At 38.9% G+C, this 26,123-nt stretch overlaps 1 protein-coding gene across 11 annotated transcripts in view; it reads left to right on the top strand.

The window, feature by feature from the left end:
• The window catches only part of MEGF11 (multiple EGF like domains 11), a 276,513-nt gene that overhangs the window by 99,654 nt on the left and 150,736 nt on the right, over positions 1-26,123 (top strand). For all 11 annotated transcript variants that reach the window (XM_040706671.2, XM_040706670.2, XM_040706666.2 and 8 more), the window contains one exon: positions 7,010-7,102. In XM_040706671.2, coding sequence (XP_040562605.1) covers positions 7,010-7,102 — 93 coding nt within the window. The remainder of the gene's footprint in view (positions 1-7,009; positions 7,103-26,123) is intronic.

Here is a 26,123-nt window from a genome sequence, read left to right as displayed (position 1 = left end):
GGATGAATAAAATTCCAGTAGAAAATTAACTAGTGGAAATGTGTTTTCTACAAATTGCTGGAAAGAGTCAGTCAATTTACCTGAAAAGTGGAAGGAGTAGACAGAGGATGCAGGAAGGGAAAAGCTTTCCTGGGTCATAGATTCTGCTCTGCTGATTCAGGATCTCTCTTAACCTCATTAACAGTTTGAACTAGTGGTAATGATTGTTTTGCCTGCAGTGAGGCAATGGGAAATCATTTACTAGAAGAAGTTAAATGCTGAAAATTATCCCACAGAATAATATTGTATTAAAACATTGATTAGAAGAATTGATCTCAGCATAAGTCTTTCCCCTCAACATGGTAGAAAGCAATGATTGTTTCTAGTTGAAGCAGTGGCAGAAAATGCATAAAATCAGTCTCAGGCCTGAAATAATCAACAATTATCAATAGTTAATCGATCTCCTAGGAGTTCTTTATGTGCTGAGATCCGTTTTCTGTTGTGGCAGTGAGAAAGACTGAGCCCTAGACATGGTAGGTAGTTTGGGTGTATGACTTACCTTAAAGCAGTCAAGAGTTAACTTGAAGGTAGAATTTCTCTCTTCACCCTACCATTCCAGCCTAGTTGCTTGTATCTCCTGATCCCCATGAAGCTCAAGGGGGGAGCAGCAGACATCTCTGTGCGGACTGGCATTTCCAATTTTGGTGTACAGTCTTGCTTTTGTATTAGACACTAGCCATGCATCTGTTGAAAGGAGGCATTAGAATCACAGAATCACAGAACTGTAGGGGCTGGAAGGGACCTCTAGAGATCATGTAGTCCAAAGATGCTTTGTCTTCATTGCAGAATTTGGTTAGGTTCTTAAACTTCACTTCTTAGTGTCTTTGCCCACATTCCTCTTGCCAGAGCTTCATTGTTATTTTGTCTGCACATCTATGGATTATTGTTGCTTTTACCCAGCCTAGCAAGCTGTCCCTTTTGCAGGGCAGGTGCACTTCAAAGCTCAGAGTCCTGCAGTGCCTTCCCACAACTCCCTTTTCATGCTTGGAAGTGTTGCAGAGCTCTTCTGTTGTTCGCACAGCCAAAGATACAAAGTAGTTCAGCTTACTGACCCCAGTTCTGCTCTTCTGACATTTGCTGCTATTAGGAGGCTTCTTTTCAGTTCTCATTCAGACATTATTAATTGGTAAGTACCATCTCCCATTTCCTTTCTCTACCAGAGCAAGTGAAACCTATAGGGCATCCAAATGACACAAAGCGTCTGTTAAATTTGTGGCTCTCACTGACCTCTCCCTTTGGGCTCTAACTTTCTCTATTACTGTCACTGGCACTGTTTTGTGGTATTTTGTGGTCACTGATGTTATGCCATTCCTTTCTCAGGGATGTTCTGCTCCAGCTCCACTGTTTTTTGGGTCCAACTGGACTGCAATTCTAAAAGTGCTCCACGATCTTGGTTTTCTTAGGGCACTTGGAAGTAGATGCAGTCTTTTTTCTACTCTGACCTTCCCCCAGCACAATATACTTCCCTAGCCACTCCCTAGAGGAAGGCCTATGGCAGGCAATAGTTGCAACATGGACTAAACTGAATTCTCATCAGTGTCAGATCCTCCAGTAATCAGTAAAATGTGAGTAGTCCTTCTGTGGAGTACCAGAGTCTGAAATATGCAGTCTGGCTGAAATTATGTCAGGATCTATAAACTTGCTTGTGTCATCTGCCTGAAACACTCAGCCATGACAAGAGTATCAGAGTCCCTGTTTTAACCTTCTCATTAGAGCCACAGATTGCCATTTGTCTAGTAATAGAAAATATGGGCTGAAATTGATGTAAGTTTTGTGCTTATTAACAAATCTTCACCTCCCAGCAGATTCATGTAGGGATTTACTGATATTTTGTCAACAGTGACAGTGACATATGTCAGATTCTGCTCCTCAGAGAAGACAAAATCCTCAAAATGTATGTCCTCAATTCTTTTACTTTAGCCATTCACAAGTCATCTCTGGCATAGTGTACTCCATAAGCTTTGGCAGAGTGTCAAGACTGAGGATAACACAACGTAGCTGCTCTCTTGAACAGATCGATACCTCACTAAGGCAATGGTCAGAGCCTCCCCATCTTTTCAACAAGAAATACCATAGATTCTGTTTGGATTGCATAAATATGTAGCCTATAACTCGAAATCTGCCAAAAAATGTAATAGCATTACAGCTACTGGAAAAGGAGTTGATCTTATGACCCATTGCTGTTACATGATCTACATCAATTTCATCTTTCCTTTGCTTACATTGATCCCCTTGTTTTTGTACTTTTTTTTATTGGTGCTGTCATTAGGTACCAAGAAGGAGATGAAAAATAAGGGTTACTATACACTGAAACAATAAATTCCTCAGAGCTAAGCAGTCTTTGACATCTTTTCATGTCTTCATCTATTGAGGTTGCTAATCCTGCATTAAATTGCTATCCAAGGTGATAAATTAATAAATGAGTCCTGAGTGATAACCACAGAAATAAAAATTAAGCAATATAGAGAACAATTATTCCACTTTGTTGGAAAAAATTATCCAGGAAGCAATCTAATCAGCATGATTCCTGATAGAAAGTCTGTGATTTAAAGAGAGAATCTTCCGTTCCACAAATAAGCAGTAGTCTAAAAATAAGGGAAACCTACCTAGATGCATTAGCTGTAGTCATCCTTCTTCTGCTATCAAACCTCACTTTTCTAAGCACATCCTAAGAGAATCCAGCCAAAAGCTGACTACAGGCTTATGTAATGAAGCTAATATCTTAGACTCTGCACAACCTGGATTCAGGCCAGTACATTAAAATGGAAGCACAGGAGTGGCCCTGAGTGAACAGATTCATAATGGATAAGGGGCAAACATCCTTTTTCATCTTCTTTGACCTCTCTGTATTATCTGAAACTGCTGGCCATGAGATAACTGCTATTTCACCTGACAAAATTGTTCTTTCCCCTAAAAATGGCACTAGCGACAAGAAGAATGTGCTACAATGGCCCAAACTTCCAGGGACACATACTAAATTGTGAAGGAAAACATCACTTCGTCCATTAAATGTCTGCTTTGTGGAGTCTTAACTACTGTCCAACTGGTTAGATGACCTGAAGTTACATACCAGCAGCATAGAAAAAAAAAAATGCAGGCCTTCTTTGTGTTCACAACAAGGAAAAATGGTCAGAGTTTGGGTGAGATCAGTTTGTAGTGAAGAAAATCTGGCAGAGTCTGGCTGAAGTAGGGCAGAGAAAAGGAAAACATTTTGAAGAACCTGCAGTCATGGCACAGAGTCCTCTGGCCACATGCGATCACAACAGAGCAGTTCATTCTGTGTAGCTCTGGGAGAGCATCTTGACTTTGGCTTTGCTCTCACGCTGTAGCATCTGTATCTTCATTTAGCAGTATTTTCCATTATTATTATGTAGCAACAGTTATTTCTGCTTTCTGTCACCTCCTGACTAGACTACAATCCCTGGGCAGAAAGCTTGCAGAGCTTTGGATACTCAAGCTTGTACAGAATGCTCCAGCAGGTTTCTTTGGCAACACATGCTGCTTTGAGTGTGGTTCACAAAGCCCGTTTTCTGCTTTCTAGCGCGTGTTCCTTTAGACTTTGTTTTGAAGGTATTTTGGTTGTCTGTCACAATGAAGTCCTACAGGTGGAAAAGTGATGGGACTTTGTTGGGTCAGTGGTTGTGATTTTCTCCAGGTTCTAAGGACCACTGTAAGTATAGCACTTCCATCACAAGCATAAGAACCATTTTCTTAATCATTCTTTTGTGAAAAAAATACAGAAGTTATACTCTTGGACAAGCTAAAAAAAACTTTCCCAAGCTAAATCACTCAGTACTTCATCCACTGGAATGAAACTCTTCTCTAAATGTACTTCCAGTCCTGACAAGAGCCTGAGGCAATTGTAGCAGGTGTTGGCCATGTTACTTTAGTACAATTCAACATGTTGGTAAAGTAGTGATGAGCAGGGTATAACAGGGTGTGTAAGACGGGGTTAAGCAGGAGAATTAAACCCTTCAGTCACAGGTTGGGTCCACACAAAGGAATGCTGCACCAAGGAAGACAGAATAGCTCTAGATCCCTGGGCTATGGCTGCTTTTGTCTGGGAGAAACTCACTGTGGTGCCTCTTCAAGTAGCTCTGCAATGAAAGCTTCCTCTAGGCGGAAGAGGCTGCCCCACTTAGCAGTATACTACTCAGTAACAGCAGCCTGCCTACTGCATGCTTTCATAGGTTGTGGACATAGACATTTAATATACCGAGTCCAAACTCAGCAAAACAATTAAAAAATAAGTGCTAGTGTTAGAGAAATCTATGTAGTCATTTCAGGTTTGAAAGGAGCTTAATCTTTAGGTCTATTTCTCTGAGTATTGACCTTATATATTAAAAAAAACCCACTGTTTATAATTATAAAGGAGGTGATAAGCATCAAATGAATTGTTACAGAAGCCTTTCGTTGACTTTTTTCCATGATAAGGAGCAGTTGCTGTGTGACCTTGAATATGGTCAAATAACTCATGCTAAACGCATTGCTGCAAAGATGGCATTTTGGCAGGGCTTTGATGTAGGTCATTTTATTACCAGGCTGAATCAAACTACAAACTGATCTTAAACTCATGCCAAGAATGCTAATAATAAATTGATCAATGAGGTGCTGGATTGTTCAAGAGAATTGGTCAAGGGAAAATGCAGACATAAAAGTGTGGAATTCCAAAAGATGAGCTGCTTGGGCTTTTTCATACTGGGAGGAATTGTATTCCTTGCATTAGTATAAGTTTTCTTTACTCCAGGGGCTTTTAGCTGTATGTTGAGCAGGGCAGGACCAAAACGTATATATACTTATCTCTATTTTTCTTGACCTTTATGTGCAAGTAATTTTTATAGTTCCATTAACTACTAAGATCATTTGCAAACCACTGTACAAAGTATATTATGAAGAATGCCTTGGGGACTATTGTATCCTATTATGCTGAATGTTAATAGAATGAAAAATTAATTTAAACTCTAAAGATTAGAGCAAGACAAGGCTTCCTTTTTATAAGGGAAATTTCAAATTTTATTTGCCATGGTAAAATATAGAGTGATACCCAAATGTGACCTTTATGTGGACCTTTATAGGCCTGGTTTGAGGCAGGCAATGCATGAGTCTGATTATTTGTCTCCTCACATAAACTGACACATAAAAGCTTCATTTTTTCAAAAAGGGGGATTTCTGTGACCCCATTTACAGGATTAGTCCTGTGTAATTTCACAGCTTTAAATGAACGTATTCTAATAAGTTCATGGTTGCTTGCTTAGCAAGTTACAAAGCACAGATGAGATCACCCACAGTTCCAAGGATTGTCTTTACCTTTCCTACCTCTCTAATTGCTCTTTAAATATTTTCATCTTCAAGTACAATGGACTTCAAAATGCCTAAAAAACAAAGATGCAAAAAATTGTGTATTTCATGCACCATGGACTGCTTTAGAAAAGGAACAGCATCTTGAGTCCTGCTTACAAGTCTCACATAACACACTTCCCAAGAGCCTGGAGCGTTATTAAAGAAGTCAGCACTTCTGTCTATAGACAAGTAATTAAGTGAAGTTTATTATCTCAATTAGCTATTATTATTTTGTATTTATTTTAACAAGTTAAGGTGTGATACGTTTGTGTGGCTAAATCAACTAAGTTTATACCAGCGATTAGCAGGTGTTTTGTCATTTGGAAAAGTAATAGTCCACCATCAGCTTTCATGCTCTGAAGAGCTGACCTGTTGCACGTTTTACATGGAAGAATGATTTATTAATGTAAATGCCTATACAGGGAAGAGAAAAAATCTTAGTTTTGATTTCCTTAGCTCTAGTAAAACTTATGTGTTAAGAGTTACATCAGTGCAAAATGTATTCTTAGGTGAAGCTATGTGGAGCACAGTTTTCTAAGTAGCCATATCATGTACCTTCCTGCACAATATGCTTTTAATAGCGACATGTACATTTGTGGCTGTCATTTGTGTTAACTGCTCCTTGTCATAGGTAACCAGTCATTTTTCAGTGACTGCACGAAGGCATGTATTTCTTTATGGAAAAAATGCTGCTTTTCTAATATGCTGTCTTGAATTTCATCTTACGTCTCTAGACTAGGATGCCTCTCTGTCTTCAGAAACTCTAACTCAAATGAAATAAATGCACAAAAGATTAGGACAATTAGTGGCTAGAGAATTAGCTATCAATATTTCATGCTCTCTACAGTACTGCCTAAACACAAGATAAGAAATAAGAATAAATTTCAGTTCTGACATATAGTGAAACTAAAAAAGAAATGACTAAGCTAGAAAGATCTTGCAGTTGTAACAAGGCAGTGTCCTCATCACTGGTCACATGTGATTTGATGGATAAAGAGCAGGAAGATCTGTCCAACAGGATTATGATCAGGATGTACATCTCTAGGTTAACTGGCAAGTGAGACACCAGCCAGGTTTTCATAGTTTGAGAATCTTGATCTTTTAATAACCTGAAAGTGGACAAGTATGGTAGAGAATACTTCAGTTATAGAAAACTTGATGACCCCAAGAAGACAAGCCTGCACTTACGTACTTCATGTAGTAAAATTATTTCTTTTTCTCAAGCTATTTTGTACAACTCTGTTTTTGGGTCTTTGGAGTTCCATTTTCTTTCATGAACAGGAACAACCTGAATGCAGTAAAGGAAGCTAGTATTCTGTAATTATAATAATCATAAGTGTCACTTTGTTCAAAATTTTATTATGAAGCAAAACTTCTAACCAAAGTAATTTCTGGTGTTAGAGTTTTTCATTACAAAGAGCCTAACTGACAAATGAGTTTATTGCTGTCTAGAGACCTATATTTTATTTTGGTCACTTAGTATTAATTAAATCTTACATGTAATTATTTTTTGTTTGTTTTCTTTGTTTAATATTTTTAAACAAAATATTGCTCTCTAAGGCATAGTTTAGTGTATGTTTACCAACAGCTTAATATATTTACAAAACTGTGTATTATTTCTTCTTAACAGCACTCTGCACAGAGGAGTGCGTGCATGGAAGATGTGTTTCTCCTGACACTTGTCATTGTGAACCAGGATGGGGAGGTACTGATTGCTCTAGTGGTAAGTAGAGATTACAAAAATGTAATAAAGATATATACGGCTATTTAAAAAATGTAGGAAACAAAGTAGTGGCCTTAGAAATTGGATGCTTTAAATGGAAATTGAGGCTTGTCAGTTGGTTATTTTGCAGTGATTAATGTGTGATATTACCCTTTCCTACAGTAGTGACTTTCGATTTTTCGCTTGTTCTTATAAAGAAATGTTAAATGCAGTGAAGGATGCTCTTATTGCTTTCTACCTTGTTATTGGAATACCAATGTAGATATTATACCTCTATTATCAGTGTTTTTTTTCTTCAATCTTTACTACTTCATGTTCTTCACTAAGTATTTTGTGTAGTAGTTGGGGTATTTTCTAGACAGAATACTTGTCCAATTGAAGCCAGTGGGAGTTTTACCATTGGCTCTCCATGCAGCTCAGGTTCTTCCTTCTGACTTGAAATCCACACACTGAATTATCCCTACTGCACAAGGTGGGAAAATGGTAGAGGTGGGAGTTCTATACTGTTTACTAGAAAATTAATTCACACTTGAGGCTTTCAGTTATTTCAGCTGGAGAAAGAGGTTCATGTCAAAGTTTCTTAATTGATAAAGATAAGTTTAAGTTTACGTGACTAGTTCATGCTAGAGTGAGAGAGCAAGCATTTTTTCTGGTATAAACATCAGTGATGGATGTAAAATAGGTTCAATCGATTATTGACATAACAGAAATAAGCTTTTTAATTGATCTCTATCTGTGTATTAGTCAAGTAAGTAAGGCTGCATATACAAAGATCTTGATAGTCACTTACTGAACAAACGTTTTATTTTTTTGTTAGTTCCTCCCTTCCTTGCACATTGATTAGGATCTTAAGAAAGAGACATCATTATCAGACAAAAATATAATAGGTAAAGGGTTGGCATCAGAAGAGGAGTTTGATTTGACTGGGGAAACACCTATAGAGGCTAAAGTCAATGGGACAGACTTTTCTCTGGTTACTTGTTTTCTGTCTGCAGGTGCTATCTCCCCAGTCACAGCAGGAAAGGCAACTGTGAGAGGAAGGGGAACAGAAAGAAAAGTCATGTAACCTTTTGGGATCACCTGACATATAGACAAGGGAAAAACTTGGAAAGCATAACTTACTAAATATCTATCTAGAATACTGCTATCTCAAGAAAAATAGTTCTTTTAATTGTAAAATAATTTAGTGTCTCAGACAATCATTTTATCCTTTGGTTATTTTTGGCAATAGATAACAATCAACCTAACAGCCATTGGGTTTTTATACACTGCATATGTACTTAAAGAATTTTAAAAATGAGAAAATAATAAAAACCTTGTGATAACATGGGCATACATCACATGCTCGTTTACACACACATGCATACACACCAAGAGTAACAAGCATTCCAAAGCACGAATGGGCCTTGTGAACTAAAACTAGCCAGTGACTCATATTAAATTACACTAATCTTGCAAGTGAAGATAAAAAGAAAAAGAAGGTTTTTCCTATATTGAATATTTAGCTTTTTAAAGTAATTAGGAATATTAAAGCACTGACAAAGATTGAGATAGAAACATTATTCATAACTTTTATTTCCGCACTGGGCAGCAATCCAGTATATTTCATTTATGAGGTTTCAGCAGTGGAAAGAGAAGCGGTAGCCAATTCCTAAATTAAATATGCCCTGTTAACTTTTATAAATGATAGCCCCGGATTAGCTTCAAAATTTAAGCTTTCATTTTATTAATATAATTAGTGTGTTCACTGGACTATTGTACCCATTGTCTTTCATTCCACTTGTTTCATGCTGGGCAACATGCATGCCCGTCCTAAGGTCTGATCTGACAAGCACTTACCACTGTCAAGCGTAGTGCTTATAAGTGTGAATGGCCTCACTGAAGTTAGCTTTTACTGCAGCCATGAGAGTTACTCACTTTTATGCCTGATACTAAAAGTTTGGATGACTGGCCTCCTTACTGTTCAGAAACTTTGTTTGAATTAAAAGGTATAGAACAGTTATCAGCTGAATACATTACAATCATTGTTCTGAGTATTTCCACGAGAGCAGCTGAGAGCCTTTTCCTGGCTGATGCTGACCAGGATCTTCAGATACAATGGTGATTCACACGTTGGGACTTACTTTTATCCATCAATAATTTGGAAAACTATATTCACTCTTACTGGACTGATCTATTACCTGTGTCTACTTTCTTCTTATTACTTCGTTAATATTGAATAGCTATATGAAGGATACGTGCCTGCAGTGACAAATAAATGTGATTTGTTAGGTGTTTCTGAATGGCTGGTAAAGCTGTGCTCCAGATAAAATGAAGCTGTTGGTTATATCCTAGCCACCCGTTCTGTGTATGGCCCTTGAGCTTTGCTATGTGGACCTCAGTATGATTGATCTCATAAAGTCATAGGCATATTGCTTTTACTGTTGGCAATTTGAAACTGTTTTATTGGGAAAGCAATTGCTTGGCAAAATGCTCTCTTTAAATTTAAAAAATCACACAGGAGAAGTAATTGTTTCCTGAATCTAACATCAAGAAAGGGAGCCCGATTGACACTGGGCGTCATTGTTGTGTACCTGGAAAAGGTCTAGGGAAGCTCACCCACCTTGAGAGAGGTATCTCAACACTGCAAACCAGACTGCTGTAACTTTCTAAAATTTATGTATAACCTCATTTGATTTGATAAGTCAAGTTCAAATGTAACCAGAGCCTCCAGCACAAGGTCCAAGTGTCACTTCAAAACCAGAAGTCAGGTCCAAATGTTTGGGATTTTTTCTTCTTCTGGTGTGCTGCAAAGAGTGCCTGTGCTATGAGAGCATATGGATTCTGACGCTGAGCATAGATTTCCTACAGAGAGGCATAGTTTTGATGTTAAATCCGGTTTCTTAGTGTTATTGTTCTCCCTTGAGTAGAATATATACAGTTAAATGGTTTGAATAGTTACAGCGGCAGCCTGTAGTCATCCAAACAATTTAAAATCCTTTTCAGACTTCATTTCATGCTTTCATAAAACTCAGCCTGTAAGACAGCGGTCAGAATTCTCACCGTTTTGTGCAGCTTCCAGTGACTGATCATGGTACGAGTTAGAGTTCATCTGTTGTCAAGGTTAAAATAAGTTCAGATGAATTGCTAAACAATTATACAAAAAAAAAAGTGCCATATTCAGCTCTGCATGCCTCTATACCTGTGTTTTACTGCATGCTGTTGTACATCTGTTAATGCCCGCAGGCCTAGCCTTGATTTCATGCTATAAAGCTGCAATATATTAAGGCTTGATTACCATAACAATAAAAAGAGAAGTAACAAGGTATTAACTAAAGAAGCTCTTGAATGAGAAGTTTTTCAAGGTTTTAATGATGTTAAAAATTAAAAGTCTTTAAAAAGCACATACCTTTTCCCTTCTCTTTTAACTTGGTCTTGATTTGTTTAAAATCATGCCCATTATGTCCATGCAATCTGTAGTGGTTTGGTTTTTTTTTTAATACAAAGGAAAATGGCAAATGCTCTGTGTGAACTTACCTGCTCACCTGTCCAATTATTTCAAAGCAATTAACTTCAAACAGTATGATATACTGGTGTGAAGTTCTGGTAGGAATATAATTGACTGTTGGTGGTTACCTGGCCTTTTCTGGGTCTTGATAATAACCATCTGTATTTGTAAGTATTTGGGCCCCAATCCAGGAAAGCACTTAAGCATGTCCTTAAGTTGACACACAAGCAGAGCTTTTCATCTACTTTAAATTAAGCAGGTGTTTGAGGATGTTGCTGAGTCAATTTTGAAGAAACAACTAAAAATATTTCAGTGAAATCTAAGAGAAGACTCTCACTGAATTCATCAGGCCTATAGAGAATAAGGTTGTCTCTCTTCCAGAATGCCAAAGCTCATCAAACAGCATTAGTGGAGCCTTATTTTTATTCCAACAAGCATTTTTCATTGTGAGGAAGATCACAAATATCTTCCTGTAAGAAGGGGGATTCACAAAATAGTGGACATCAGGTAGAAAAAGAGAAGTTCAGAGCAAGCACCCTGAATTATAAGCAAGAACCTTCCAAAACTATGTGTGCCAGTTTGGGAAATTTCAAAGTAAACAAACAGAGAGGTTGTAGTGACAAACTAAAGTGGTTTTCAATATGTTTGCTTTGCCAGTAGTTTCAGCAGAAAGTATAGTACTTGTCCAAAGTGTAATTGAATGGATGTTGGCATATTAATGCCAAACCATCCTTCGTGCTGCGTCACCTGAGGAGAGGGGCTATGCTATTGCTGTCTGGTATGGGCAGCTCAGTACTGTACCCGTATGTATAACATAGCTTTCTTTGGGAAGGGTGTTCTGTAGAAATGATCATCAAGAGTGAGAAACTATTTCATCTTTACCTTTTTGTCAAAAATAGCCAAGGTCATAACAACAGGCAAGTATAACCTAACAGCAAGATCACATTTAAGGGTATAGCCCTAGAGCATGGAGTGCTTCAGTTCTGAAAGTTGTGATGAATGAGAACTGCAGACACTGTGCTAAATCTGAAAGGGGGGTGTTGTTTGACAAGCTATGAAAGAAACAATAGAAATCTCAGGAGAAAAAATGAGTATTTTAAGTGGGTCCATGACGTTCTGCAGGTTTGCTTTTGGCTTCCATGTTCTCAGAATGCTTTGAACGATCTCTGAAGAAGGCATGAAGTTCAAAGGAATGCTGTGACATGTATGACTTGTGTACAAAGCATTAAATGAAATTCAGCTTAAGATCAGAGATGTATCTGATGAAATCATTAGCTAAGTTTTTGTCCTTGACTTTTGAGGACAGGAGGGCTGACTGGGAAGGTGCCCTGGGAAGAGGTGTAGAGGTGTGGGTCCTCAGCAGTTCCAATGCTTGAGTGGAGTGCTACTTTGATTCAGGACCTGTCCTTGAAGGACAGCTGTCCATGTTTCCTGTGTAGAAGTTTGTCTGTGCGACAAGTTTGTATCACAAGGACTGCTTCATCTAGGTGCCAAATGAGGTGACAGAACTGGGAGAGATGGTTTTTAGGGGTGGTTCAGGTTGGATATCAGAGTGGTTGAACGCTGGAACAGGCTCCCCAGGGAAGTGGGCACCATCCTGAGCTGCCAAAGCTCAAGGAATGTTTGGACACCGCTCTCAAACATATGGTCTGATTTTTTGAGTGGTCCTTTGTAGATCTAGGAGTTGGACTTGATGATCCCTATGGGTCACTTCCAATTCGGGATATTCCATGATTCCATGATTCTCTTTCCACTAAACCCTTATATTTCATATGTCAGTGCAAAAACTTAGTTTAAGTACAAGTTCTAAAGATCTGTTTAAAAGCAGACCGTGGTCTTTAAAGTTTTAATACAAATTTCATTTCAGCCAAGCTCAAACTTCAGCTTAATGCTGATGTGATTTGCAGATTCAGTGACAGCTGTATCATGCAAAGAGATGTACATATATAAAGGCAAGCTCCGGTGAGGGTGCACACAAAGATCTTTCTGTATCAATTACAAAGCAGAATGGATCTCTTTCTTTCAGGTTGTTCTTCCTTAAACATCCCAGTCTCTTCAACCTCTGAGCTAGTGCAGTCAGGTAGGCAGCTGCTGTCTCATTTCTGCCTCTGCAGGCTGTGGAGCCTACGCGCTTGGGCTCACGCGTAAGGTTGGCTGTGTGAGGCCATCTTTGTAGCAGCTGCACTTCCTGGGACAGCCTACACAGGACAGCCTGTAACCAGGGAGCTGAGCATAAACACAAGCTGCTGTTCGGCACAGTTAGCACAGCAGCATGTCCCGCATATATTTTTACACAGATAATTTGGCTGCATTAAACTGGACTAATCCATCATTCTTCATTCTGTGGGAATACTTTTTCTCTCTCTGAAGATGTTAATATTGCTACTCACATGGTTGTGGTATTTTCTTCTCACTCTGTAACAGACATGAGAGTGTACTCTTAGCTTCTAAGAGTTAACTGCTTTAGAGGTGCTGTGAGCTTATGGAAAGGTGTGAGAGTTACATTTGCCTTGGCTTTTCCCAGAGTAACTGGACTGAGCAGAAGCCAACAGTTGATCCTGGAAAAGGGAAGGTAGGTTCAAGATTTACTTTGGAGAGAAATTGCTTTTTGCACCTCTGCTGTGTGATTCATTGATGATGAATAGATCAGTTGCCAGTTGTCCTAAGAGTTGTACAAAAGAGAGTGAAAAATAGAAATTCAGCACCCTGTGTCCTTTTACTTTTTATCTTCATCTTCATCTCCGCTGTCACAGGGTGGGAAAGGACTTCCTTGAATCATCTGCTCTTGTCTGAGGCCCATGTAGTGACAGATCATTTTCTCCCATCAGTTCCATCTCCTTTGAGACTGCCTTTTTTGAATGATTTAGAAGATTTGATTGAGCTGTCCTCGCTCTGCTTTGGTCCCTGGAGTTCTGTCTTGCTCACAGTGTTGCTCTTCAGATGTGATCTAGCAATGCACTTAATGTATATGAGTAGTAATTTTAAAGTCATTAATGAACAACCGATGTTTTTTATGTAAGATAAATGCTTAAGTCATTATCTGAATGGGAACATAAGAGATGGGGGGTGAAATCAGGTTGACAAGGATCTCCTTTATGGACCACGGGGGTTACTAAGTATCATCCAGGCTTATCAATGACAGTTACTTCTTTCAATGTGTTAAAACCAAATTCAGCTTCACCGAAAGAAAGAGGGCCCCAAACTCAATGTTGGGTGTCCCACAGAGAAGAACAATCTACAGGTCGCTGATCTGAACATGCTTGTCAGTTCTAGACAGGTGATGTTTTGGCCTACCACATAGGTGAGTACGAGAGGGCAGAGAAGTGATAGGAAAATAATACAGGTATGTAGTGTGTGACAAGCCTCCAGCTGTAAAATATTATTTTAATGTAAAATGTTACTAGAATAATTCTGCACAATTATGTAATTATTATAATATTACCACAATAATCTCCTGTGTTAAATCATCCAGTTCTTTCTATGTTTGTCTGCTTTGGTTAAAGAGATGAGCCATGATGAGTTATATGCTAGAGTGAATATTCGTATAGAACTCAGATGATCTGTTAAAACTAGGCTTCTCATTTGTACTTAGGGCTATAATTGTAATATTGATATACATTGATTTAAGGCATACAGTGGATAAACGGGAGGTAGGAGGCCAGAGCTGATGGCTACCTGGGCATAGCACCTCATGTTTACATGGCCTCGTGCCTCTGGTGAGCTGTATTTGATCAGTATGGAAATTCTGCATTCTGTGTAACTGAACTGTTAGACAGTTGGATTGGAACTTCTAGCAAGTCAGTCTACTGACTCTCTGAATTCAAGCTTGAATCCAAACACAAGAGAGGCTGTGTGCAATTTTTTTTGTATAAAACCTCACTTACTTCCTGTTATTAGGGACTCAGGGCTTTGGAGGGGGGCACACACAGATGCTCAGATTTCAGAGAAGAGAAAGGGGTGTGTGTGTAGGAATGTTGGGAGCAAGCAGGGTTCTGTGTTGAAGTTTTGTTCGTGACCAAGGCAATTGTGTTGATGAGTTGTCTCTAATTAGGAGTACAGGTTTACACTTCAAGGGTAATTTTCAGTAAAGAAAACTGTGGTTGCTAATGCTGAATGGGCTAAATGCATTCTAGTGCAGGTCTTCCTGAGGTTATACAAGGGGGAATTTGGCTGACATACACCTTTTTTTTTGGCTGCCTAATTGTTGAGAACTGAGGAGACTTTATAGAAAAGCAGTATATGCGTTATGAGTTGTTAGTTTTATTAATTTGACTGAGGTTTTCTTCACTTTGGACAGGGTAATGGCTATAAAAGAAGGAATCTACTAAAATACATTTTTTAATGAACTGAATTACTAATGTTAAATTTCATTGCTGAGGCATCATGCAGTAATGTGGCTTTAAATGTGCACTACACAAAAGAACAGACTTTAGATCAATTTAAAAGTACCACTGCTATCATCTCATGACCTGGACGCTAAAGCGCTGTCACTTGGAGGAAAGAGCAGAATTCCTTCTGCCATAGTGCAGGCAAAAGTCTCAGGCTTAGACACCTATTCAAGAGTATTCCCGTGGTTTTTGCTTGCTAACAGAAAAACAAGTGTAATGGTTCTAAGCTGATTATTTCAGTGCTTGCTAGAGTGATGTATTTCAAAGAATGTTTGGAGAGGGCAGAGCTCTGCTTGCTGCTGGCCCTAAGGTATCAGCAAATCCCTGTGAGCTGGTGGCTGCAGCAGAGGAGCCTGAGGCTGGCTTTGACTTCTGCTGGGTTCTGAGTAGCTGTCTCCAGAGATGTGTGATGCAAGTAGGAAAGACCCTACTGCCCCTTCACCTATTTGTGTTCTTGGGATGTTTCCAAAGATGCTCTTCTTCCTAATTACAGTGCTATTTTAAAGGCAGTGATTAAGCATCAAAGTCAGAAGGGATTTTCCTTCTTTCTCTCGTCCATCATTTGTGTTATTGTATGATATGATGACATTTTTCTGAAGTGAAATGTTTTCATAAAATGTTTCTCTGAGTAATCTTGTTCTGCTAAATTACACTTGTGAAAAGCCCCTCAAATAGATACCCTGATACTTGTCTGGAATCCTTATAAAACGTGGAAAAAGAATTTGCCACAGGAGAAGACGTCTTGTGTCCTCAGTGAAATGAATGTTTGTTGAAACAGCTTGTCTGCCTCAGTGATGTGGAGAGAAATAATGAAATAGCAGAGGGCTGAACTACAGCCTATCTGCCTGTAAATGCAGTGCTGGGAGCAGGGCTCCACACCACTGCTCACAGGTGACCATTTTACTCTTGCTGCTAATCTAGCTTTGGCAAGGAATGCAGAGGGCCCTTAGTTATCTGTGCAGAAAAGCATACAAAATAAGGAAATGTGTTGTGGCCAAAGGAAAAAATGAGCAGATGGTGTGCTAGCACCATACCTGCTACTCCGAGGGGATTGTTGTAGCACCACCAGCACTTACAAACACACTGTTATGAAATGACACCAAACCCAGGAAGAGCAAGGGGAACTTGATACACATGGGAGTGTGGAATAGACACAGCAGAAAATAAAGAATGAGGTATGAGAGAAGAATATGGGGGGAATAGTGGAAAACCTAGTAACAGGTGAGACAACAGGCAGCAGCAGCTGAGGACAGGAAGGGTGCAGGTAACAGGAACTGAGAAAATGAATGGTGAAATGCAGTAGTTGTGCAAAATGAACACTGTTGTGTGTGAGGCACTAACCATTTCAGACTTGTGAGCAGTTAATGCCTCATTCTACCAAGAAGAAAGTACAAATTTTGTTGAAATTGAAGTAGAAGGAGGAGAGAATAGAATGGTGGTGGAAGAGAAGATGCTACAGCCAGTCCAATAATGGTGAAAATTGCTGTTAATTTGAGAGACCAAAAGAAATGGCAAAGATCAAGGGGAGGCAAACCCTGATGTGCCAGATACTGCCTCAAACAGGAAAAACTGAGGTGTTGAAGGAACGTTTTTTATCATGCAAAAAAAAATTAGTGAAGTGAGAAAGAATGTGATGCTTGCAAAGTAGCGGTAATAATCAGGCAGAAAAAAGATTTAGAGATGAAGTGTTCTGTCTAAAGTGGCATTTGTCTTTTTGGTACAGGCAAAGAAACCCATTAAAGTGTTTATGCAGGGATGTAAACATCTATTCTATGGTAGTCATCGGCACTATAGCTTCAATAAACAGCGTTTAATGTTTAAACAAGATATATTGCAGTGGGATGCTGGAACTTATGGAACATTCAACTGCCAAAACTGCCTTTTCTTGGCCTGGAAAAGTAGTGCAAGCAAGAAAAGTGCAGTTTTGAACCACCAGTTTTTATTTTTTTACTGACAAAAATGTTAGGTGAAATATCAGAAATTTTGCACATTAAGGAAAATTTCTGCAGTCAAAAGTTCACTTGTACTGCTGCACTCAAGGAAACATTTTACATCTCCAGTCTTAACCCTTCTTTATACCATTTAAACATCTCAAATGTGTAGTGTATAAGCACATCCTCCAGACATTTCTTTGCAGCGCGAAAAGACGTGCTTTAGTCCGGAAAAACTGCAGGATTTTGTTTATAAAACATGCTGGTGTTAACCCAGGAGAATATCTGAAAGTTTTGGATTGAAAATGAGAGTTCAAAATACATGAATCTTGTTCAAGAAAATACAGTGAACACCATTTGTCAGGAAAGCTGGGAAGAGACCCAAGTGTCACAGACTTGGGTGCCACTCTCTTTGTAATGACAAGATCTCTAGAAATATGAACAATGAGCTAAAAGATGAGTGAAATCAGGTAATAGCAATACATGTTGAGTTTCTGGGTTGTGAAGTAAAATAAAATGAGACCAACTGCTACACAGAGACATACTTAAAGGGACTGAAGGAAGGCAAAAAGAATTAAAATGTACGGGACAAGTTCCAATCCGTATCTACTTCGTAAAAATAAGTTTCAGCCACTTTCCTACCTTTGATGTGTGTTATGCAAGATGGATTTAGGCCCTGTTTGAAACAACAGTAAATGTCAGATAGGAATGATGTGTGTATTATTACTCAGACTATTTTATATCAGGAAGATCTTTGTGGACATCATCCAGAAAGAACAGAGATAAAACACTCTTCTTTGATCCTAGAGGGTGGTCAGTCAACAGAAAAGCCTCTGCAGTTCATCATTTTCAAAAGCTTTCCTGCCTATCATAAAAAGCCTATTTATGTAAAAGCCAGAGACGGCTAGGGATATAACTCTGTCCAGAATGCTTAAAAATATGTATGTCAAATGCAGAATAGATTGGTTGAAATTACCCTGCAAAATGCAAGTTTTAACAGAATCAGCTAAAACATGAAGCAAATGGACATTTGGAATAGGATTTCTTACCTTCCCTACTGTCTGCTTAAACCTCACCTTTATGAACCCTTTGTACTAAGCTGCAGTGATCTAACTATGCAACAGTATTAGTAAATCATGAAAATTGATTGCAGTGGAATTTTTAGTCAAGGACCAAAATCTGGTATCGTGTCTTACTTGGGTTACAGTGATAATTTCCTAAATAAAAATCAAGGCCTGGATATCCAGACTGCAGAAGGAGGCAGGTTTGCGGAAAAAACATATACATGGAAGGTCCATTTTTCCGTAGGGATTGCAAGGTTTGCAGTTATGGAGACGTGATTTTGCTTCATCATCTACCTTCGCCTACTAGTGCTCCATAATCACGTAGATTACTAGTTTAATTGGGACAGCTGTAAAAAAATGCATACATTTCTACAAATCTTAGATCTGTCCTCTAGGACAAATTCCAGCTACTGAAAGATGGTGCCCAGATTCTACTTCAGGGATACTGGTGAAAGATGGTATCTCTTTCTTCCAAAACTGGTGGGATTATATTACATTTAGATTATGAGTCTCAAGACAGAGTTCGGTGGATTTGATTTCATTCTCAGGTGAAGAATTGCTTTAGTCACAGCTAACTCAGAAGTGTATTGGGAAAAGGTTCCTAGTATTTAGGCTATTCATAGCATCTGACTGCAGCAACCCAGTTCTGGGTTTCTTAGGGACCGCCATTCTGTCAGATCAGTAAGACAGTCTTATTAGCTTTTGTCCTCAACAGCTGGGTCCCAGTCCTCTTCAGAGTGCCCAGATTCACAGCTTACTGAGATCACTGAAATACAAGAAGTTCCATTTAAGCATTAAAAAACCATCTTTTACTGTAAGGGTGATCAAATGCTGGAACAGGTTGCTTGGAGAGATTACAGAGTCTGTCCTTGGAGATGCTCAAAATTCAGCTGGAGACAGCTTGGCAAGCTGCTCCGTCTTACCCTGCTTTGAGCAGGGGGTTTGGACTGCGTGATCTCCAGGGGTCCTTTCCTCCTCAACTATTCTACAATTCTATGATTCCATGAATTATTTTATTCCCATAGCTTTAGCGATCTCTGAATTATAGCAGAAGGCTTACTGAATTGCTGCTTATGATAGAAAACATAGAAGGCCAATGGGAATCCTCTGTATATGGGAGTTGAACTTTATTAATGGTGACTCTATCCAAAGACTTATGTGGTTATTCTCATTCTGAAATCCTGAAATGCCATGGAAATTCTCTTGAGGGGATGGATTTTGGGTATCACTGAATTCAAAACAAGAGTTTCTTATTTATATTCAAGAAAGGAGGTTCTGTTCCCAACTTTATTTCTCAAACAGTCCATTTGCACCCCTTTCTCTCTTTGCATTTCTTTCACTATTTTATTAAATGGTGACTCTAACCTCCTTTGTGTGGTATGTTGAGTTTTCTACATGAAAACTTCTGAAGAAGAAATAGATGTTCTCATTGAATTGATAAGATCAAATGTTGTGTGTGTTATATAGTGAACGTATGTTTTCTAACTGGCAGAAAGAAATGATGTTAATTAATTACTTTGACATACAGTCATGTTGTTGCAGACTGTATTATAGATGTCCAGATGTTGGGCTGTTCTTCCAGGATGCAATATGTTCAAATGTATTAGGAGGTGCATTTTTTCTTTGTGTATGACTATGACAAATTAGCCAAGCTGCTAACTTGCTTGAAGGCATCTTTCACGCTTCATCCATTATATGAGTGATAGATGATATTAAACCACTTCTTTGTTGTGAGGAAAAACACATTGTGGATAATGGAAAGGAAATAATCAACACTAATATTAGTCCCAACATTGTTTTGTATCTGCATGATCAATAGTTGTTTTTTCTTTTCACTTTTTATTCCCTTTTGCTTCATTTGCTCGGTTGCTGTAAAGGACGTGTTGCTTCTTGGGAGAGCATTGGGTCACATTTAGCTCACTATTTTATGAATGCTGAACTATGCAACTAGAATTATTCTGTTATATGCCTACAGAAGACAACAGAAACTCAGCCTGTGTCAGTTTAAACCCCAGTAATGTGCCTGTGTGGTTTTGCTTTTGCTCAGTTCAGAGGAAATAAGCAGGAAGAGTCAAGATGAGAATCATCAGGTCAAATTATAGAGATTTACACTTTTACAAATGCTATCATTTCCTTCCTCTGATAATTTCAATAAATACTTGATTCATTAATATTTAAATACACCTACTATTCCACATGTGCTTTGGATGTGTAAGTACTAATTCTTTTTAATTGATTCTTGAAATAACATTTTAATTCCATCTATGTTTTCAATAGGAACTAAAAAATATGTTTGAAATCAGTCTGTGCTCTGCTAGATTCCCTGCACAAGTCTTTCAGTCTTTCAGCCTTTAAAGTACAGTTTCTGAACTGAAATTATTTTAGGTTGGAAAAAAAAAAAAAAAAAAAGCAGTATGGAAAGCAATGTCTTCTCTTAGTATTGGTGCTTGGAATAGGTTTTTATCCTTTCTGAATTTGTCAGAAGAAAACTCTTTGTCTTATTATGTTACTTAGCAGTGATACAAAGATAATTGATTCTCACTTGGTGCACAAACCAGCCTGATGTTCAGGCAGTATTATCAGAGATTTGTTATCCTGAATCCTTCTATTCATATCAAACTTATGCCATTTTAATCCAAGAGTACACAGGGATCTGCGTGGAAATGAGAATTTTGAATGAACCAAAATGTTTCTTACCTTCAGATGTTTTTCTCATGCTGAAGATTGGAGAAGACAAATTTCTGATGCTTACTGCTCGTTACTGTTTCTTTAAGAAGTCATAAAAATGAATTATTTCTAACCCAACATGACTGGTTTTTGAGTAGGCACTCCTTCCAGATGTCATTTAACCAGACAGTTCTTCAAATTAAACTACAGGACGGCTTCACTCATAGTTTGCAGATAAATCTTGCCACTCAATGCTTTGATAAAGATAGAAGTCCAAATTCTCTCCTTTCTGCAACTCTTTTACACATCCAATAATAGGGATAGCAGAATAAAATGTTAAATATAAATTATAAAGCTCTCTGTTAGAGCTGGGTACCAATCTTGATCAAGATGTTTCCTGCGTTTGCTGCACAACACAGAATTTCCACATTTCTATCCTGAAACTGAATCCTTTCTTTAATAAAATAAGCAACGGTCAGCACAGGCATATGAGTCATGCAGCTTGATGGGAGATGGAGAGTTTCATAACATTCAGGAAAGTCAACATAGGATTACGGTGAATTAGGTTCAAAATTCTATTTTTCTTCATTGAGGATTTCTTTCTACGCTTCCATTAAAAGGGGATTTGGGAGGGATGTATTCTGAGCACTCCATCTGGAAGAAAGCACCTTTGTGACAAAAGTAATTTGTTAATGTAAGTTTGTACACTGAACACCTCCAGTGACACCCAGGCTGCTGTGAGGAGAATTATGAGGGCCCTGTCCCTGTGGCACTTACTTTTTATTGAAGATGTCAAAATAGGACCCAAGTCCAGCTCCTGAGTGAGATTTCAGTTGTTAATTGATGTGGTATGAGCTCTCTGCACAGACTGAACTTTACTTGCTCTGTATTCTGCACATAGAAAGCATTTTCATTTCCATCCAGCGACTCTATGACTGATTAGCTCATGTTTACTTCACTCTCAGGATCTTCCTCTAGAGCCATGTATTTTCCTGGGTTCAATACAGAAATGGAAATTAAATGTCAAACTAGTCTCTGGTTTTTCAGAAGAGACAGACTTGAAAAACAGAAACATGACCAGAAGAAATGTTTAAAATTTTATCATGACCCAGCCCTCAGACATCCAGCAGCTGATCCTGTTACAGGGCTGTGTGTAATTACTTTTTAAGTAAGTGAACAGACTGGCCTCAGTTGCAGGATTGTTTGGTTTACTGTAATTAGGTAAATTAATCAGTACATTAACTTCCTAATGCAGAGCACTGTTCTTTTGAAATGAATTGCAGATGTTGACCATCTTGGTAAGACTTAAAGAATAAACACCTGGCCACCTGGTCAGCATTGGAAGGCTACGAGAACTCTGTAGATGTGTAAGAGCTATTAAACTCCAGAAACAAATGAATTGTACAGAGGAAGTTACACTGGGGTTAATTTCTTTTTTTAAAAAAAGAAGGAAAAAACCAAAACAGATTAGTTGGACTTAGTTGTTTCACTTTTGTCTACAGATGTAAACATCAGTGCAGAACTGCTTGATAAAATGGTGTCAAGCACTGGCCAAACCTGGTAATGGGATTCCATTTCAAATCCATGAGGTAAAGGGCTCCTCCACATCCTTTGTCTGCTTGCAGTGTTCCTGCTGGCATCACCATACAATCCCAAAATCTGATCTTCAGCATATTTGAGATTGGTTCTTGTTATGCACGGGGCAACTTGTGTAGCACCTGGGTGATGGTGCTGCCAGACTTTTCAAGTCCCAAAATCTCTTACCAGAATACTTTCTACACAGCCCCCTGTTGTTAACAAAGGGACATCTGATAGCTAACATAAGTATAGAATGGCACGTTAAATGAGGCTTTCTGGTTTCTCCTGACTCATCCACCCTTTTATGTCAGTCTTTCAACACGATGATTCTCTGGACACATTAAACATGAATCAGTCCCTTTGTTTTAGCTGTTGAGTGCAGCCCTGTATCTCATTAAAGAAACTAAGTCACAATGAACAATGTCATATTTCTAAAACTTTTTAATCTCTCAGATAAATGCAGACCAGAGAACAGGCTAAGATTTTTCCTGAGTAACTCACTGGAAAGGAAACTGGGTTTTAAAGGCAGGCATGGTGAATATCACCAGTTTCTAAATTGCCCTGATCAGGGCATGCCACTACCACAGCAGACTGAGGTTGGGAGATGATCCTGTGCCAGACTCAGACTCCAGTGCCTTTTGTCCTCCTGGTTCTTTCTGTCTCTTTATCTTCTCCCTTCCATCCCACTTTTCTCTCATTTTCTGATTTTATCTATTCTCCTTCTTCACCTCCCTGAATTATTGCCCTTAACGCCACCTAACTCTTGGGTGGAGAAAAGAGTGAGATACCCTTGCTCATGCCCCAAGTCTTCCACCCAAGAAGCCGGAGGCTGAGAGGCCTCCTGAGCTCCCAGCTCCACACGGTGAGCTGCCTTCCTGATTGCATTATCCACTGGGCAGGAGGTGGAGTGGGTTTCAAGGAGCTGCCTACTGTTTTACCCACAGTAAGATGTTGCGGAAGAGCAACTAAATGTTTCTCAAGCAGAGCAATTTAGGGTTTTAATGCCTCGTGTTCTCTAGAGTGCTCTGGTTCTGCTTAGGTAGCCTAGCCCGGAGTCTACAGCGATGTTGGTATCACAGAAGGATTAATATAATGCATTTCAAAATGATATCCTGCTTTTTCAGGATGTGCACGCACATACCAACTATTCAGCATGCTTTACTTTCTTACCTGAGTCACTGTTAAAGTAGAAACTGCCAAGTGTGCCACCAGTGTCACACTGTGGTGTCCCTTCCATATAACTGTGGATCTGCGTATCATATGAAGGAAAACAGAGATGGGCAATCAGAAGCACTTATTTAATGTCATTTGTCTTATGAGAATTCAATGTTTGCAAAGGATGCCAAGTTGACACCCCAGGAGACTTGAGTAATGTACTTCTACGTTTGAACTTTAGCAGAGGGGGGGAAGGAGAAGAGGAGAGAGAGACGTGTTATGACTCATAAGGCATTAACTAAAACGTAGTGAGTAAGAGCCTATGAAACATGAGAGAAGTTGTACTCACTTTAATTCTATTAATGGCCAGAGGTCTGTTCCTGCAAAATCTGTAATTGTTGTTTGGAAGCATCATAGTCACCATCTGAGCCTACTCTCCAATAGCTTTTCAGTACAAATGCCCCTGCTCCAAAAGTCTGATTAAAATGAACAGTCTCCATTTCTTTAGAAATTAAGCTCAAACCAATTTCCATTGCTGGCAGGTTTTGAGAACAGGTGAGGATGATTAAGTTGCTGACTGACCGCATACTGCACTGAGTCTCCTGGCACATGGCACCTCCTGAGTAGTGTCTTTTGTTTGCTTGTGATCATTAAAAACTAATCAGTGACATTAGGGCTTCTCACTGTAGTGTACTAGCAAAAAACTAAGATGGATTTTGGTGAAAAGTTTCAATTTAGCTCCTGGTAAAGCAGTTTACATTGCATGTCAGAGATCAGAATATACATGGACATCTCTTTGCATGCCCTGTGAACTGTGTGTTCATGCCTTGGAAAAAAAAGGCTTGTAACATCTGCAGCCTGCTTTGAGTAAAGCTTGAGGGTGTGGAGGGCCTGCTCCCCACTGCCATTTCAGGACACATAACACAACAGTTCTCAAACAGCTCTGACCTTGTCTTCAGCTGAGGGAGGGCTTCACATCAAGAAAGAGAGCAACCTGTGTTTCTTTATGTGGGTGGGGAGCCCTGAGATGCAGTCTGTATCAGAGCAGAATCATCTATTGATATGTTACCTTCAATGCCATTCCAAAAGACCCTAAATAGACAGTGGTCTCAGGCTGAAATTTCTATAATTGCTGAGGGCCACTTCCTAAATTGCCACTTCAGAGCTGTCTATTTGGATTGTGCCCATTACCTTCACTTTAGTATGTAAATCAAATGCTAGCTGCGGTTGTGCGTCCATTCTGGTAGAAATGAGTAGCTAGATACCCAAAACCTAGCCAAAGTGCTCTTATTAGCTGTGGCTTGAAAGAAGGTGAATATGCAAATATTCTTTCTAGTTGCGGGGATTTGAATTATTTGTGTACAACGTAATTTTTTATGCGTCCTTTTGTTCAGCAATTAATATTTAATGGTCTCAAATAAAACTGTCAAACAATATGTTCTTTGCAATGCAGTATTAAAATATCTACCAATCCTTCATACTCTATTATAATGAAATGTTAGAGTGTCTAACGTGAATGGTGGTTTAATTTGATTATATTAGTACAAAGATTGGATTTAATAATTTCCCTTACTTTATTTCACATAGAGGTTGGGGGTTTTGGCTTTGCTTTTTTGTGAGTACATGCAAAAGAAATGCAAGAAAATGTGAGTATATGAGGATGTTAATGATTTTAAGGTATCCATTCAGTGGAATTTCTCTTATACCCATTTGTAGGCTGCCTGGAAATGTGTCTCAACTTAATTCTCTAGTTATAAGCAATTTGCAACTTGAGCAATAATCTTCATAACCTTTGCTACAGTTGTGTCCTTGATGTAATAGGGAAGGTAGCGCATTAGTAGTCACATGCTGAGCTCTGGCTGTACCTGAGATTTAATGATATTTAACTCTGGACCTAATTTCAGCTTACAAGCGATTACATGCTGTCCTCTGGGACACTGATGCAAAGAATTTCCAAATAAGTCGCAAAATAGTGATGAATTAACTTGTAGTCTTGTCAAAATCAATTATCTTACATGACAGCTCAACTACACTTTTCTGTTTGCTGCACTGCAGCATGCTAAACATCAGCCAAAGTGTAAACAAAAAGTCCTTGTATGTCAAAACTCTCTGGTAGATTGATCTTGTATTTCACGTGCATGCAGCGGAGTCATAGGGGAAGTGCTTTACTTACATTCACAAAAACTGAATATTCCTTCCTGCTGTGTTTGTAAACTGTTGCACTATGCAGTCATAAAAATGTTATACAGTTTGATAAAAATATACCTGTGGATCTTGTACTTGGGGGATCAAAATTAAAACTCATTTGGGATGTGCTATGCTCAGTCACTGCAAGGTGAGAGCTCAGGCTTGGTGGGATCTGCAGCCAGCTGCTCCTCTGCAGGGCAAGACATCAGCATGTGCCTGTATGGGGGGTATATCAGAGAGCCTCTCCCCATATGCATGGGGCTGCAGTGGGAAAATTGAAGTTGAATTTCCCAGCCTGAAAAGTCAAGGTGGTTTAACTGCTGCACCCAAGGACCTGACTGATTTGCTCTGGTTGTGATTCTCTGCAGAGACATTGTTTGAGGTCCCAGTCACTCTCAGGAAGGCAAGACTACTTCAGTTCTTACTTGCTTGATGATTTTAAAGGTTTCATCACATGCAGAGTGCAAAGAAGCACTGCTTGTGACAGCATAAGCTCTTGTGCAAAATTCTCTAATTATATGATTATAAAATACATAGAGCCATTCTGCTGTAGTTTATATATAA

This window comes from Gallus gallus, chromosome 10 (genome assembly GCF_016699485.2).
Source record: "Gallus gallus isolate bGalGal1 chromosome 10, bGalGal1.mat.broiler.GRCg7b, whole genome shotgun sequence".
Lineage (NCBI taxonomy): Eukaryota > Metazoa > Chordata > Aves > Galliformes > Phasianidae > Gallus > Gallus gallus.
This window is presented reverse-complemented; position numbering and strand designations above follow the sequence as displayed.